The following is a 17,096-nucleotide window of genomic DNA, read 5'->3' on the forward strand; positions in this document are numbered from 1 at the left end:
AAAGGCAAAACAAACTGCTCTAGAACCTGAATATGGTAACAAGCTTTCCAGCACACACTGTGCTGAACAGTGTGAAAGTTCCTAGCTGTTAAAGAAAAAAATGGCTATCATTGACATATCACAACATTTTCTTAAAGGAAAGGAACCTGTGATGTTCATGCCAATTTTTTTCCCCCATCATCAACTCCTTCAGCATGTATTTTATGATATGTCACAGAGGGAGACCAAAGCATATATCAGTACTTATTACTAATCTAGTTGGCCTAAAAGTACAGATTCCTGGTACAGACTTCAAAATTCCCAAAGTTCAAGTGTTCAGATCAGGGATTTTGGGCTGGTCCATAATTCCAACACCCTGATATGTATATAAATCACTGAGGTCATTATTATCTGCTCATACTGCAGAAATAATACCATTAGTTGTAATGGCAGGCTTTGTTTGCACTACTTGAATCTGTTTCTTCACATCTGGATTACAAATAAATTCAGGGTTCAAGCTGGGTTGAATAGCTGGGTTCAAGTTGGGCCCATCTCAAATGAGAAATTACTAATAAGTTCTGGTTTGGTAATAGTCGATTAATCAATGACTTTAGATTGTGGTATATTTCTTATATACAAATGTTTTAAAATGCAGCAACATACACTTTCTAAGGCTATGCAAGAAACACAACATCATTCCCAGAATACTGAAACATCTACAATCTTCTGACAACCACACAGAAATTGCTTCTGAGATATCAAATATGCTTCACAATTATGCAGGAGAACTTCACAAAAAAATTAAAAATAATCTCCTTCACACAGCTCACTCCAAAAGAAATCAGTTCAAGAAGGAAATCAACACGTTACAATAATCTAAGAGAGATGAATCTGGATATCTTCCCAAACATTATACAATGTATACAAAGAGATTTGTTACAACAACCATCCAACACAAAAACAAGAAATGGAACCAATTACTACAGAAACAATTTTCCCAGCCACAAAACCACCCTCAGACAAATGGCACCAATAAATACCTTACGACATTTTAGGCTCATACTTGATGAAACAGAAGGAACCAGTTAACCTTCTAATATTATCAATCTCTCCACACACACACTTACAAATGCTGAAAAATCTGTCCTCTCCAAAGGCCTTATTTGGGTATTCTTCTGGACAAAAATTAAGACACTACAATGTGGAGAACTAGAAGAATTTTGCTGACACTTTTGTCTGAAGGACTACTTTTCCAACCAGAACAAATCCTCTTTCAACATGACTTCATCCTGTGACAACATCAACGAAAATATTAACGCCAAAAAATCCAAAAAGCCCTCAAATTGGACACCTTTCGGTGGACAAAATTCACACCCTGACTGCTATATTGACTGCTTCAGAGAAAGAATGAACAATGAAATACTCAACAGCAAACACCAGTATAACAACCTCTCCCTCTCAGAGAGAAGGGCCATAGAATCTCTGAGATTCATCCACCAAATAGTAATAAAACCAGCAGATAAAGGAGGAGCTACAGTTATCCTTAACCATGAAGACTATACAAAAGAAGCCACAGACAACCTTCTGACACTACCTACTATGAAAAACTAAAGGAAGATCCAACTCTCCTTTTCACCTCAAAACCACCAACACATCATTTCCATCTGAACTACAAGAAAGACTTCAGACCCTGATCCCTCCACTACCCAATCCAGGGACATTTTACATGTGCCCCAAAATCCAAAAACCAGGGAGCGCTGACAGACCTATCATTTCTAACCATGAAAACCTAACTGAGGAAATATCAGGTTTCATCAAACCCATCCTAAAGCCTTTTGTCACCCAAAGACCAAGTTTTATCTAAGACACAACAGACTTCCTTTGAAAACTAAAAGATAGTTCTCAGCATTAGTTAGATAGTTCCTTCCCAGCATTACCCTCCTAGCCAGCATGGACATCACCAATTTATATACCACACCAGGACGGCATTCAAGCCTCATCTACAAGAGCAAGATTACAACTCAAAGTACAGACCTCAAGATAGTACTAAACTCATACGCTTCATCCTCACACACAACAACTTCAGTTTCAACAACCAACATTTCCTCCAGACCACAGGCACAGCTATGGGCACCAAAATGGCCCCACAACATGCCAACCTTTTCATGATCCACCTGAAAGAACTCCTCAAGAACTGCACCATCAAACCCATGCTATACCTGAGAGATACAGATGACGTCTTCATCTTTTGGACTGAAAACCTATAGTCTGATTGATTTCTGTCACAAATTCAGGCACCTCGGGGTGGGCTGTGCTGCCCTGCTGTCTGCCCCAAGGTGCACACACAGTTGCCACCAGCACGGAGCTGATGCCAGAGCTGTGAAGCCCGGTGCAGCTGTTTGAAGCCTGCCTGCTGCTTGCTGCAGCTGCCCAGAGCCTGGGCTGCCTACAAACAGCTGCGCTGGGCTCTGGAAGCCTACCATCACCTCTGTGCTAGGGAGCGGGGGTGAGACCAGGGCTACACTGCCTCGGGCCCTGCACCCACCACCTGCTCCGAGGCACGGCAGCACACGCCGGTACAGAGCTGATGTTGGACCCGGCACAGCTGTTTGGAGCCCCCCAGCTGCAACTGGCCCTGGCTCTGGGTAGCTGCTGCCAGCCAGGAGCCCAAGCTGCTCCCAGCAGGCAGCTGAGATGCTGCAAGCCCTGCTGGAAGCAGCCCAGGTTTTGTCACTGGCAGCAGCTACCCAGAGTTGGTGAGGCCTTGTGTGCCAGGGGTTGCCGACCCCTGCCCTAGACCAACATGGCTGCAACCAACGACCCTATATCTATCTCAGAAATAGATAGGTTTAAACAGTATGGTTTGCTATAGTGGAAAAACTTCCTTGCAAACAGTTTCCTATAACCTTATTCTTCATTCCCACTCCAGTTGTGACAACATGGCCAGTCTACTCTACAGACAAAATATTTTAATTTCTTATTTGAATCAAAATGTCATTGCATTGACATCTTGTAAATCCCAAGGATTCAAAACATCATTATTTTTACATTTTATTCCATTTCTGAAATAAGTTGTTGGTTCTAGAGGACTTACAGTTGAAGATTCTTTTACGTTTGGAGGAAAGTACAATTGAAAATTTTTATCAATAAAACTGCCATAAGTCCTAGAACTATTTTAATCACATTCCTCCTATACAGATTGCTCAACGTACCACTGGCTTATTTTACAGCAGAAAAAAGTAGGTTAATAATGAAAGTAAAACTTACAAGAACAGTCTGGCCATTCAGTAGAATATGGTGGCTTCCAGATCCCATCCTTATAAGCACAATGGTACTTTTCAGTTGCCCCTTCTGCAAAGCTGTAACCATCCATACAATGTAAGCTGCAGTTAACACCTATTTCATCTTCTGTGCATATGAAATGACCATTCACAGGGGTGAAACGATTTTCACAGGGAGAACCTGTATAAAACACATTCAGTTCACATACCGGTAACTTTTCAAGTAATACTCATTAGACAATCTTAAAATTAGGATTTTCAAAATCATCCAGCATCAGCATAACTCTGCCTTCACACAAGCCAAGAGAAATATTTCAATTGATTTCAATAGGAGCACAGTTACTGCTTTTGAAACGCTCAGGAGTTTAATTCAGAAACATTGGCGAAGTACAGATAGTCAAAAAGGCTGAGATGGAGCCAATCCAATCTATGCAGGTTTCTCTAAGCTGCGTAAACTGGACCATTAGCAAACAAAACTCACATTTGCCCTTCAGTGGGGCGAGGGAGGCAGATGCCTGCACTGGCCAAAGCAGAAGGTGCTCCTGCACAGCAACCAGCATGCCAGATATTACCAAATGCAACTGAGTTCAGCCGAGTGAGGGCCACCTCTCATCGGACGTCAGGTACATGCCTCCTCCTGCTGCCCTGCAACGTGTCAAGCAGCTGACAGCTGCCTACAGGCAACAGAGGGAGGCATGCTCACCTTCTGCTCAGTGGCATGGGGGTCCCTGGGCTTTGTCTGGGGTAGAGGGCATGGAGGCACTCCCCAGACAGGATGGAGAGAGCGGAAACAGGGCTCATGAGCTGCTAGGGGATGATGGTGCCAGCAGTGTACCCCACCTTCCTGGCTGGGTCGGTGTGTGGGGGGGCACAGTGTCCCTGCCCTGTCCTGAGCACCGAGACCTTGTGCTGCAGTGACTCTGGGAAGGGTTCAGAGAATTCCCCCCCACGCCAACCCAGTGCTGAGTTTTGGCTGAAACAGCTTTCTCCTGTGCAGCTGTGGGGCTCCTGTCCATTGGTGGTGCTGGCGGGGAGGGAGAGGTGACACAGCTCAGCCCAGCACAGGGACCTGGTGCCCCACAGCTGCACAGGAGGAAGCTGCGTCAGCCAAAACTGGATGCTGGCTTGATGCAGGGGAAAATCCTCCTCTGAACCCTTCCCGGAGCTTCTGAACCCTTTTTATCTGCTGTCACTGTATATCAATCCCTGCAGCACAGGGTCCCAGGTTTGGGATTGGGCAGGGACACTGTGTGCTCCTCCTGACCCAGCCGGGAATGCAGGTTGCTCCCAGGGGAGGAGGGTGGGGGAGGAATTTTCCAAGCCCATCCCTGAGCCACTGTGGTGCAGGGTCCCAGGCCTCCGGGCAGGGCAGGGACGCTCTGTGCCCCTCTGACACAGGCCGGGAATGAGGGGTGTGCCACTGGCACTGCCTGCCCCAGAAGATCACAGGCCCCACTTCTCCCCCACCCTGCTTCTGTCCTGCCTCACTAGGTGCTTGGCTGTAGCAGCTATGCTGTGGCTCCCTGAGAGGGGGGTGGGGGCCTAGCAGGCGCTCTGAAACCCCCTGGGATACTGGCAGATAGCAACCTACCTTGATTCACAAATGGACCTGGCACTAAGATTTGATAGGACCAGTCCAACCTAGCTCGAGTAAGTCTGAAACTACTACATAGGAACCGGTCTATCTTAGACCAGGATCTGTTACTTCGAAACTGGTCTACGTGTCTCAGATTTTTGTTTTGTTACAGGTATAAACTAGTTTCCAACCACCTAAAAGAACTGCAATGTCGGCTCCTAGCCATTAGATTGAAAAAAAAAACCCAAAGCACTCTGAAGGCTAGAATTTAGAGGTTTGCTTTCGGGAACCGGCTTGTAGGTAAAGTAGATATTGCATTAAAACAATGGTCCAGGGCAATGGCAAGGGTTAATTGATTTCTAAAAGCCTGTTTGTGACAAAGTTTCCCTCCAGGTCGCCTGTGTCTGACACAGGCAAGCAGCAAACAGACACACAGGCTGGGAAACTGAAGACATGTACCACACTGTTCCATAACAGAGATAAGGATGACAGTGCCCACTGCAGAGCCCTTGAGATTTCTGATTTCGGTAAACAGACCAAATTAGGAAGGCACCAGAAAGAACTAAATTAAAATGTGTACATGTGACGGGTTTGTGAAACAAAGGAATATGCTGACAGGACAAGCGTGGACAGTATGATGATCACAGACAGACCAGTCAACAATGCTCAGAGATGAAGAGTCATCAGGGGAGGAAAAGAATACAAAAGAAGGGATTTCAGAGTAGCAAAGGGTCCCTGAGGGGGAACCCAATGCCACCATGAACAGAGGGCACACCACCAGGCTACCTCACCCACCCCACTGGGGGAGGCTGGGCTTCAGCCTTCAACCTCCAGGCTGCTGACATCTGACATTCAAGGAAGAACCTTAGAGTGAAACTCATGTACTGGCCAGATGTATCTTGATTCTTTGAACCCTGGGACTAGTAGATACACCATTGTTTACATTACTCTGATCTGCTATTACTGTCTATCAATAAATTTGACCTATTATTGAATGGAGAGGTCATGGTCAGTCTGAAGGTTTTAGGTCTGCCTGGAACAAGGTATCTGGGTCATAAATCCAGTGCCAACACACTCAGAAATGTGGAAATGTGTGACTGAAAACCTATTATACTTCTGCCTAAAAACAAGTATCTCTTATTCTCTACCTGGTAAAACACTATATAAAATTAACCAGATTTTTAAATATAAGCTTTATACAGTAAAGCTATGGTGCACAGCTTAACACACCAAGTTCTGATATCATTGCTATTAGTTTTACATTGCTCTACTTCTGTTGACTCCAGCAGAGTTTGTTCTGTCATGTCAGAGATCAAAATCCAAACAGTAATTTTCAGTTCTAGTCCCATTTAAAAATTCGGCATGGGCTACTCAACAAGCCGAGTTTGAAGAAAAATGTGAATATTTGAAATGGAAAGGGAGGCTATAAAGTTTGGGAGGCTATGATGCTTGAGGTCACCTAGAGCTTGAAATGATGCCAGGTCTGAGAATTGGAAAGCTTAATGTTCTAAATTACAATAGCTTTGAATTCTATTAAGAAATTGACTATGTTGAGACACCACAGCAGTGGTTCTTGACCTTTTTTAGATTCAAGACACCCCTTGGAAAATGCAAGCTCTAGTTTTTCACTGCTTTTTTTACTACAAAAATAGCAGAGAAATTCTTCTGTTAAAAAGAACTTAAAAAGACCACAGGAGGTCAGAATGTTTTTAACACTATGGATTCCTGTTTGAAATCTCTGGGTTTATCTTGTGAATCATGTTTGCACACCTAACAGTGCTAATATTGTGGGGCACTATGTGGCACCTTGGTTGAGAATCACTGCACTATAGTTTGCAATACCTACGATATTTAAGCTACAGGACTTAATTATTGAACCTTGGCTTGTAAATATAAATACTAGTGAGACTTAAAAAAAATCAGGCCAAATCAGAATATTGGTATGTATTCCTGATTTTTTCAAATTTACATGTGTATTTGTCAATTTAGTTATTCATTTTTCAAAAAGAATATGGACCTGCTAGTGGTTTGGGGAGGAGAGGTTGTCTTTATAATATACATGTTATACACATACACACATATGTAACAGCACACAGACTGAAGACTAGAAAGTGTTCTGTTTCCTGCTAGGAAATTAGTAGTTTCAATAATTTAAAAAAAACAAACAAACAACTTGTCTTCCATACCAGCTACAGCAAGAAAACCCAAAGGCAGATTTTTATGTTCTTTGTCAATATGTATTTTGCATTGACAAACGACTGAATTAATTTCAAGGAATTTACTGCTTTGAAAATAAAACTTTTGTGGCTTTTACATGTAATTTGAATGGGAAGGGCCTGATTCACTGCTACATTATTCCAATTGCATGCCATATAAGCCATTCAATAGTGGACCTGATTTCAGCAGCATTAGAACAGTGGTGACTGAAATGTATAGAGCACCAGTCTGGTTTTACATTTTATGTATCCATGTATAAGACAGACTTGTTACTTATACAAGTGACTGATTTATAACATCAACTACCTGATGGCGAATGATACAGATAATGGCATTTTGACTAGTTGTAAATTGATTTGTTTCAGTGGCCCAAAAAAAGAAAAAAAAAAAATAACAAACCTCTGATGACAATGTGGATCTCACATGTCCTGTTATTTCCTGATGGGTCTGTGGCAGTGTAATGAACTGTAGTTTCGCCTTTGGGAAAGAGATCTCCAGGTGAGTGACTTTTGGTGACAGTCAGTGCGGCTCCTGGAGTAGTTAAACAAAACAAACAAAAGAAAAAAAAAAGCTCTCTCTGTTAACATCTTAATAGTTAAAAGCATACAGCAACCTTCCCTACTGGGGCTGACTATACAATACATGACTTGGGGCTGTTAATATTTTCAGAAAAATAAATTGTAGCATAGTAAATTCTTGATAAAGCAGTAGCATCTCTTCAAAACAGTACATTGCTAAAATCCCTTGGTCTCAAAGGGTGCCAGGAGAACCATTTAGACTGGCCCTGGATGGGACAGCCCTGGATCCAGTTTGAGACTGGATGTACCCCAACCTTCAGCTGCTTTGTATATACCTGAAGTGCATTCTCTCACCTGAGTTGTCTGAAAACTGTGGCTCCTCCCACGTTGCTCTGTACTCATTCGCGGATACCTGAATTGGAGGTGGAGATCTGCATCTATCAAGCGTAGGGGCTTCTACATCTAGAGGATTGCAAAATATGGTATGAAATTTGATCACATTACATTTAGGATACAATTAAGGTATTAATTCAGCCATAAATAGTAACCCACAAGTCAGAGCAAATTTATGGCATGATGATATAGTAAATGCACCACAAAGGTATTCCAGATGTAATGCGTAACTTCTTTGTGGCTTGTTTGCATCATGCCAGAAACACAGATGCTCAGCTGATCAGTGAGACTGGCCTGTAGGCAGTACCTAGTTCTGGACCAAGTGCCTCCATCCAATTTCTGGAGGTAGATGCCAGGGGGAGAGGAGCACCATGAACCTGACATCAAGGCTGTACTCCAGTCCTTTAAAAAGTAGGCATGCAGCTAGGAGCCCCAGCTACACACCTAAAAGCAAGTGTTTAAGTTCCTGGAAGTATCAACTGAGGGGTTGAGGGCTCCCTGCCTCGCAACTGTAGGTGCTGCTTTATAGTGCAGAGCACTGGCACCTGAAAAGCCACGAGACCCTAGATCCCCAGTTGCCCATGGTCCACACTGTAGGCCCTCTTCAGATGGTCTGCAAGTATACTTTTTAAAATTTCCTGGTTTGCTTGGATTCAGACAATGTGGAGAGGCTACTGGGTCTCTGGCTCCCAGTACCTAGACAGAGCTTTATAAAGAGTGCTGAGGGACCTCTATAAAGCTCTTTATACAGAGAGCTCCCCCACTGGGGTCTTTAAATCCTGTGCCAGGCAGCTGTGGCTGGGCTATGAAGTGTGGGGGAGCAGAGGCTCCTGGCAGGGTTTAAAGCCCCCAGCAGGGGAAGCGCTTTGGCTCCCTCCCACCCCTACCAGAAGCCTCCTATCCCATTCAACTGGTAGCCTGGCCAGAGGAGCTAGTGCAAGGTTTTGGCAATCATCTGATTGTCACCCAGTCCAGAAAGCCCCAGTCTCAAACTGGATCCAGGGCTGTCCCACCCAGGGCCAGCAATCAGCTGACTGTCAGCTCACCACACTGGGAACTCAAACCAGTCCTGGTGCAGTCTGGGCCTGGGGTTGAAAATCATCTGATTATGAGCTCTGGCCTCAGTCTGCAGCAGAACTGATTCAAGTTCCCAGTTTGGTCCTGGGGGCAGAGGCTGACAATCAGCTGATCCCAACAATAGCGCCTCCTGCCATACATGGATGGCATGGAAGGAAACACAACTGTTGTGTTCAATGATCAGATCCCACTTTTCTGTTAAATGAACATGTGCCTTAATTATCACTACATTATCACTGCTAAGCTTATCCCATTGAGTTCTAACTGCTTAACCACACTACCACCAACGAAAGGCACACGAAACACATCAGTCAGATAACTAGTTAAATAAGGGATGAACTGTAATTCAGGAAAAACTTCACTTGAAATTAGTGGCATTGTTTTGGTGTTTATTTTGACTTAAAGGAGAATGAGACTCAGTCAATGGTTCTCCAGTTATTAGACATCAATAAAGAAGGCATCACTATGTGCACAACTTCATGCTTGTTTTTTTCAAAACCATCATAACATTAGATGCTTACTAATGTGTTTTAAACACAATTATTTCTTTAAAATCCAGGAAGAAGGCAGTGGAGCTGGCACTTTGGAGACTAACAATTTCTAAGAGGCATGAGCTTTCATAGGCAGTAGCTTACTTTGTCAGATGCTATGAAAGGACTCATAGAAAGAGGGGATTTAAAAGAAAGGGTTTAAAGGACTCTGTCAAGCATAATTTTCCCATATGAAAACAAGAAGTGAAAGTGTTCCATCACTGCTAAACTTCAACTAACAAAGCAGAAAACCATCTCTCTGCTTTATGCAGCAACAACACTGGCAAGGAATTAATAACCCAAAACAAGGATTCAAGAATATTTACTCAAATAATGCATATTTGCTTTAGTTCCTTCAGCTGTATTCATGATTCATTTCACTCTATGAACTTCCTAAAGAGTGGTTTTTTGTTCTAAAGACTGTTCAGTAAAAGATAGAGAATATCATCAATGGTTAAGCAAACCACTATTTGCAAGTTTTATTTCTAAAGAAATGTGTGGGTGTCCTTAAAGCTCTCCGTGACACTGGCAGTCTTTCAGTCAGGAAAAAGATGCCAAGAGAATATACCAATACAATGAGCCACAGTATTGTCCATGTTTTGTTATATTAATTCACTTTTTTGCAACTTGAAGGGAAGCCCCCAATTCTGAACAAACAATGCCTCCAAAAACAACCTGCATAAAATATTTAAAAGCAACACCCACATGCCGGGCAGAGTATGGCCCCAATTCAGCAGGATTCACAAGCATGTGTCTCCCTTGAAGTGCGTGAACTGAACAAGACTATTCACATGTTTAAAATTAAGTGCATGCTTCAGTGTCCTGTTGGAATGGAGCCTCTCTCTGCACAAATGAGATCATTTTATCATTGCTAAAATCCTTCCTCTATGTCTCTGAATATCACTTACCAATAACTTTGACAATGAACGTACAGCTTGCCTCATTGCCAGACTTGTCAACTGCTGTATAGGTGATAGGAACTTCTCCAATTGCGAAAAGATATGGTGGTGTAAAAGCCGGAGTAACATGAATGGAGAGCTGGTAAAGGAGAAGATACCATTACTTAAAATCAAGCCTGATTAGTTACAATGGTATTTATGTTTTAGGACATAGGCACATAAAAGTAATCCTTTAAAATTAAGGCCTACAAATTCAAATGAATCTGATCCCCATTTACTCTAGGGATGCTGTATCACTGGCAGCTTACAGGAACTCTGAAGTGGGAGCATGTTACATTTACACCTACCTTGAGGATGCTTTACATGGTTGGAACTGTGTAGAGGGACCTTGCCATAAATGAAAATTGAATTAAACCATTTGTATTCACATGACATGGGAAGCAATGTTTCCCCAAACCAGATCTGTAAATTGGGAAGTATCACTCGTGGGAGCAAACTGTTATTGGAATCCTGCACAGGCCTCCCCCTGCCTTCTGTCAATATCACTGGTCTGTACCTGAAACTTGAATGTAGTAAAAAATTGGATTCTATTTCTTTTAAAATGCTGGTGTGAATTTTTATTATCACTGTGTACCCTCTTTGAGCCCCAAAGAGTTATGATTAGGTTTATTTCCTGGGGCTTAGGAGATCCAGTTTAATACACTGATTTATATTTCAAAAGCTCCTTCTCAGAAATTAGCTGAACAAGAGTTTATGTACTTAAACACTGCACTGGGTATCCTGTGAGCAAATACACCTGATAAGCAGAAAAAGTCTGAATTCTGCAGATACTCAGCTTTCAACAGATATTTTTATTCATGCTTATCAAGAAACAGAGCGGTCCAATGGCATTGAGGAAAACTAAAATAGCTAGCTAAGAAAGGACGGCATCAAATGAAGCATATAGGTTTTAGCTTGCCTCGTCTCCAGAGTTATCCTTGGCTGTTGGAATTTGCCAGCTAATATTAGCAGAGTTCTGATGTTCCAGAGTTGTGGCCTCTATATTGTCTGGACATATGATTTGAGGAGCTTCAGTATCTGAGTCAGAAAAAGACATAAACCAGTCATGTAAGTGAGATAACAGCCATAAAAACTCTACAACAGGTAGGCAGCTGGCTTGCTGCAACCACTGTTCTTCATATCTAATAGTAACACACCATTATTTCCTTGTGCTCCTCCTGTTTGTTTGCTTTAACATCCATTTGTCCACATTCTTATACTTATACTGTAATCTCGCCAGGACAGGAACCCTCTTGGGTACATTTTGTATAGCATCTCTTAACCTGAGCCCTGGCTTCAAAGTATTGCCATATGACAAATAATAAATAATAACAGACCAATGGTTTGTCTTCTCTTACAATAACACATTTATTTATGAATTAAAAGGCTACCATATTCTTCTGTTCTTTGACCCAAGTGTAATCTATATACATTCATACCAAATACTTCTGCTCTTAAAAATATTTTTTTTCCTGTGATGGCATACTGACATTGAGCAACAGCACAGTGGGTCTAACACCACGTTGGGCCAGGGTCTATGACAGTCTCATAAGTAAAGGAGCTCTGACTAAACTGCCAACATAATTTTCCATAGCTGTTCCTTAAAGTAATTTCTGAGTCTAAACAAAAGCATCACCTACGACAAATTGAGTCCTGTACTTATATAAGTGACAATAGCTGAGAGGCTTTAGTGAGCCACTGCATAACTAACACTGGGTACAACACACATGGCACAGCCAACAACAATTAAACCTCAAATTTCTTTGACAATGTAGGGCACTTTATTATCTGCTGGCATGGAGCCTCGAAAAACATCATGGTACGATTTTTTTTTTTTATTACTGTAATGCTGTTTGATAAATGGGCTCCAGTCTCACTAGGCAAGGACAGCAGAATTTAACTCTCAGCCCTTCTATGCCCAGGAGACTCCAAAGCAACATATGAACTGATTCCACTTACATATTTATAGATATAGATCTACAGCAAAGACGTAACTCTGGCGATTAAAACTCCATAATAACAACTGCAAAAGCAGTAAATACAATCTCCTTTGCCTTCCTCTGACCCATGCTGATGACACTTGTATATAAAGTATGGTCTTTTAAACACATTCCAATTGTGATTCATGCTCCCCAGACTACAGACTTTCTGTTGTAGCAAGTTCCAGTTAACAGTGAAAATCTGAAAGAGGGGTCATAACAACCAGAAAGGAAACTGATTATTTTAAATAGGTCAAATCTTTTGGCTGAAGAATAAACAATAAAGAGAACTAAAGCAGGGACATGTTTTCATAACATGTAGCTGATCACAACTGCATTCATTATTACTAGAAGGCATAGCCTTCAAAGACTCTCGTTATTTTAGGCTTTTATATCACTGCTAGTCATGGCACCCTCCACATGCTTGGTCCCAATGCACAGTGCTTCATCTTGATCCAACCAGGTTGGCCTGTAGCCTCATGAGGTGATTCTGTTAGATGTTACTAGCTCTGCCCAGCCCACATTTGCAGGGAAGACTTCTCAGAGGCAGACAAGCAGCTGCTGGTTCAGTAGGTAGCACTTGTTCCTTCTGAGATAACATTGAATCAGACCATGGTGCAAGGAAACATCGTGCTGTTAGCTGTGCTATGTTTAAAGAAAAAAGCAAAACTGAACTCCTAATCACTTTGCAGTCATTCAGGATCAAAGATCTCATGTTGATTTCTGTAGCAATGTAGCTGACATGATTTAGTTTTCTTTATTGTTTATGTTAGAAGTGCAGCACAGAATATAAAAGAGCCCTTGCCTGCCTGTGGGTTGTGAGATCCTCCATTTGGAGACCCTCAGTTCCAGTCGCAGGATGGGACAGACAGACATACACTGTGCTTTCTCAGGGACTTTACCTTTCCTTAATTTCTGATTAAGGAAGAAAGCAAAGTCATTCAATCTTAAACTTTGTACTGTATGTTTATTAAAAAAAAAAGTCTAAATTTTTTTCAGAGCTGGGTGTTTATGCAGATCCTTGGCTGAAAACAAACTTAATGTAATCACATTCTGTCTGCCTAAACTCTCCATGCAGTTTTGGCCAAATATCACATGTTGCACTGTTAACTCTTAGCCTCGTGCAATATTGCTCTGTGATGTTAAATAGGGGTAGTGCTCAATCCCAGAGATAGCTCTCAGCTATCTCTCAGGAAATAAATAGCCCACGGCAGCTGGTACAGAAATAGAAGTTTTCTTTCATAACACAGAGTTGGTAGGAGATCTAGAACTCCATGACATTTCATTGAGGATGACACTCAATAAGACCAATTGATCAATATTTGATCTCCAATCTTAAATTTCCAATTTGTCTTTAGCTAAGGCCTTCAATCATCACAAACACAAACAAAACAGGTACATCTAAGAAGGGTCTCAAGAGAGCATACTGCCAGTGAGGAATATCATATACATGTACCTGAACAAGCTTTCTAAGACCTAAATTTTTGTTATAAACTATTAAATTACATAATATTAAGTGCTAAAATTCTACAGTTAAGCAATGATAATAGAACCAGTGCTTTTTAGAGCCCATTTTATTTGCTCTATCTGCCAGGTTCAAGCACATCTTTATATGATTATCTTGCATTCCTTTTCTTTTCAATCCCACAAATACTTGTAAATGGAAATTATTGTTCAGGTCTTTACCTTTACAAAAAGCCTTCTGGACATCTTCACTCCAACTCCCAGAAGAAAAGCACCTTAGTTGTTCTCTAGCTCCAGACAAGACAAAGCCATGAGGACAGCTCAATTGGCACACGGTTCCATATTTAGATGGCTCCTGTCCACAATTCAATGGATGCACCATCACACCCTTTGGTTTCTGGAAAACAGGGCAGTGCACCTCTACAAGAAGAAAGTACACGAACATCACATGGAATACACACATAAAAATACATACGCCAAAATACCAGCAAATAAAAACATATCAGAATGTAAAGGAAGGAAAAAAGAATATGAATATTATTCTAAAATTCACTAAAATATAGCCCAATTGATTATTGCCACTAATAAGATAACTTTCAATCAGCCTACAAGGAGAATAATGTGTTTCAGATGGGCTGGAAAATCTTATCAAAGATATTCTCCTCTTACTACTGTGAAAGAAACAAACTGGGAGTATCTACATGTTGCCATGCTTTAGTACTTCCTTTTCAAAGTACTAAAGCATGGCACAGTATGGATGGTTACTGCACTGTGTGCACAACTAGATTTCGCCACTACGCCACCGTAGCAGCGCCGCTACAGTGACATAGCTCGTGATCACGTGTAGACCCGCATGCTCACTAAGTCACTGTAGCGTGCCATATGGCAGCGTAGCACATCACTGCATCGCCACAGGGCGACGTGGACATGCACCTATAAAACCCAGACTGAGATTTAAAATATATTCTGTATAGTTTAGGGGCCAGATCAATCCGAGTTCTTAAAGTTACAAGAATTTGTTTTTCTTTTCCAGTAAATCACAACCTTTGGCAGGAGGTGAACTAGACTTAACCCTTTTTCACAATGCCACCACAGCTTGCTTGTGTCAAACCAAAGCTCTGTACACAAAATTATTTTTGTTCTGTTGAGCAGTTTGCTTACTACTCACTACAAAGTACCTCTTATACAATTTCACTGAATGAGAATAACGTATGAACAAACACGTCACAGATCTCATTATATGCTCAACAGTCACCCGGGATTTATGAAATGGTTCATTACAGTTCACGAATTTATAAGTGAACTCTGACACAGATTCAAATTAAACTAGGTTGATATATCATTTTACTTAAACCTAGTGTGCAAACTAAGGCTCAGAGACCCATACATGCTGAAAAGAAATACTTACTCATTCCTATGAAATGTTAAACATTGAGATTAGCAAGTACTAGCTATAGATTTGTACTGCTCTATAATTTACCTCCATGTCACGAAATATATATTATTAGGGATGCTCAAAAATACTCAAGTTTGAATACAATTTTCATCAAAATGTTAATAGTCCCAAAAATATATAATAGAAGGATTTTTTTCAGAAGCATTTTAATCTTGATTTTAACTAGCCACATTTCTGACTTGGAGCAATGAATATTATTTTTATTATACAGCTGTGGGAATAGAAAAGGAGGATAAAAGTAGGATAGCAAATTTATACAGTTCATGTACTTCTAATAATATACCTTGTAAAGCTAATATGCCTGTAGAAGCAAGCATCTCAGGAAAATTCTGGGAATTATATAGAAATTCCTTATAACAAATGCTAAGATCCATTAGAGATTACAAAAAACCTCTTAATTTCAAAGCTAGCCAGAAAAGAAGATGGAAATCTCCAGGAATCAAAGCCAGAGTGACTACAATTTATTTGGTAGATGGAAGACGACAAACACTCAGTAACCACAAGAATCCTCCTAGGGAACAATATTCAGGAAAGGCAAACTTATGAATATTAAATACAGAAGACATGCAAAGAGTGGCTAAGCAAATACATGGATATCCAGGCTGTAAGAAAAGTCTGATGGCACAGGAAGGGTTCTGATTCAAAATCCAACAGTCAAACACATGCATTAGCAAAGTTGAGTCCTTGAAAAGCTCTGGCACTTCTACAAAAGCATGTTTTCAATATATAATCAAAGCATTATAAACATTTCCTGCCCTTTAAACTCTTGATATGCAAAAACATGACTAGACTCTAAAATAATTCATATATCAATGCTTCCTATCTCACTGTCGTGTCAACAGTCTGCAGAGCCTTTAAGTGCTTATATGTTTGCTTCAAACAGAGTAGTTTTCTGTCATGGAACTTAAAAATATCTCCATTAGTGAAAACTTAGTTCATGTCTGGATGCCTCATTATAGGAAAGATATTGGCAAAGTTCAGAGAGCTCAGGAAATAGCAACAAAAATGGTCAGGTAGAAGAGATTAGAAGATGCATTGGACAGAAGACAAAAAAAAAGAACATGACAGCAGTGCGATGAGGGCTGTAAACACAAAGATGACAAGAACTAGCTAGAGTTGTAAAAGGGTAAACATAGGAGTAATAAGAAGGAACTAAGAGAGGGGAAAATTAGGCTGAATCCCAAGGAAAAAAATGTGGAGAACATTTCCAGAGAAGTGGTGATAGTCTTGCTACTTGGGATATTTACAGCTAGAGCGAACAGGAAGGGTAAACCACAATCCTGCAGTATCAAAGAATGGTATGAATGGCCTACATGACCTTTTCATTATCAGTTTCAATAATTTTGTGCACCATCTTTTCTCAATAGACCTGATTCTCAGTTGTCATAGCTCCATTCGGCTGAACTACAATCATTCACACGGGTTGACATTCTGTCTTAGTAAGCCTGGATATAAAATAGTTTCATAGTTTCTAGGGTTGGAAGGGACCTGAGCAGATCATCGAGTCCGACCCCCTGCCATGGCAGGAAAGGGTACTGGGGTCAGATGACCCCAGCAAGGTGTTCATCTAACCTCCTCTAAAAGACCCCCAGGGTAGGAGCCTGCACCACCTCTCTTGGAAGTTGGTTCCAGATCCTAGCCGCCCTGACAGTGAAGTAGCGCCTCCTGATATCTAGCCTAAATCTACC

The 17,096-nt window shown here is 41.3% G+C and overlaps 1 protein-coding gene across 1 annotated transcript in view; it reads right to left on the reverse strand.

Moving 5' to 3' along the window:
* The window catches only part of SVEP1 (sushi, von Willebrand factor type A, EGF and pentraxin domain containing 1), a gene marked incomplete at its 5' end in the record, with an annotated part of 177,639 nt that overhangs the window by 89,282 nt on the left and 71,261 nt on the right, over positions 1-17,096 (reverse strand). Inside the window, 6 exons of the mRNA XM_019554729.1 lie at positions 3,247-3,441; positions 7,453-7,584; positions 7,926-8,033; positions 10,480-10,609; positions 11,429-11,547; positions 14,175-14,372. Of these exons, the coding sequence (XP_019410274.1) occupies positions 3,247-3,441; positions 7,453-7,584; positions 7,926-8,033; positions 10,480-10,609; positions 11,429-11,547; positions 14,175-14,372 (882 nt within the window). The remainder of the gene's footprint in view (positions 1-3,246; positions 3,442-7,452; positions 7,585-7,925; positions 8,034-10,479; positions 10,610-11,428; positions 11,548-14,174; positions 14,373-17,096) is intronic.

Source organism: Crocodylus porosus, unplaced genomic scaffold (genome assembly GCF_001723895.1).
Source record: "Crocodylus porosus isolate Cpor-Errol unplaced genomic scaffold, CroPor_comp1, whole genome shotgun sequence".
In the NCBI taxonomy this organism is placed as follows: domain Eukaryota; kingdom Metazoa; phylum Chordata; order Crocodylia; family Crocodylidae; genus Crocodylus; species Crocodylus porosus.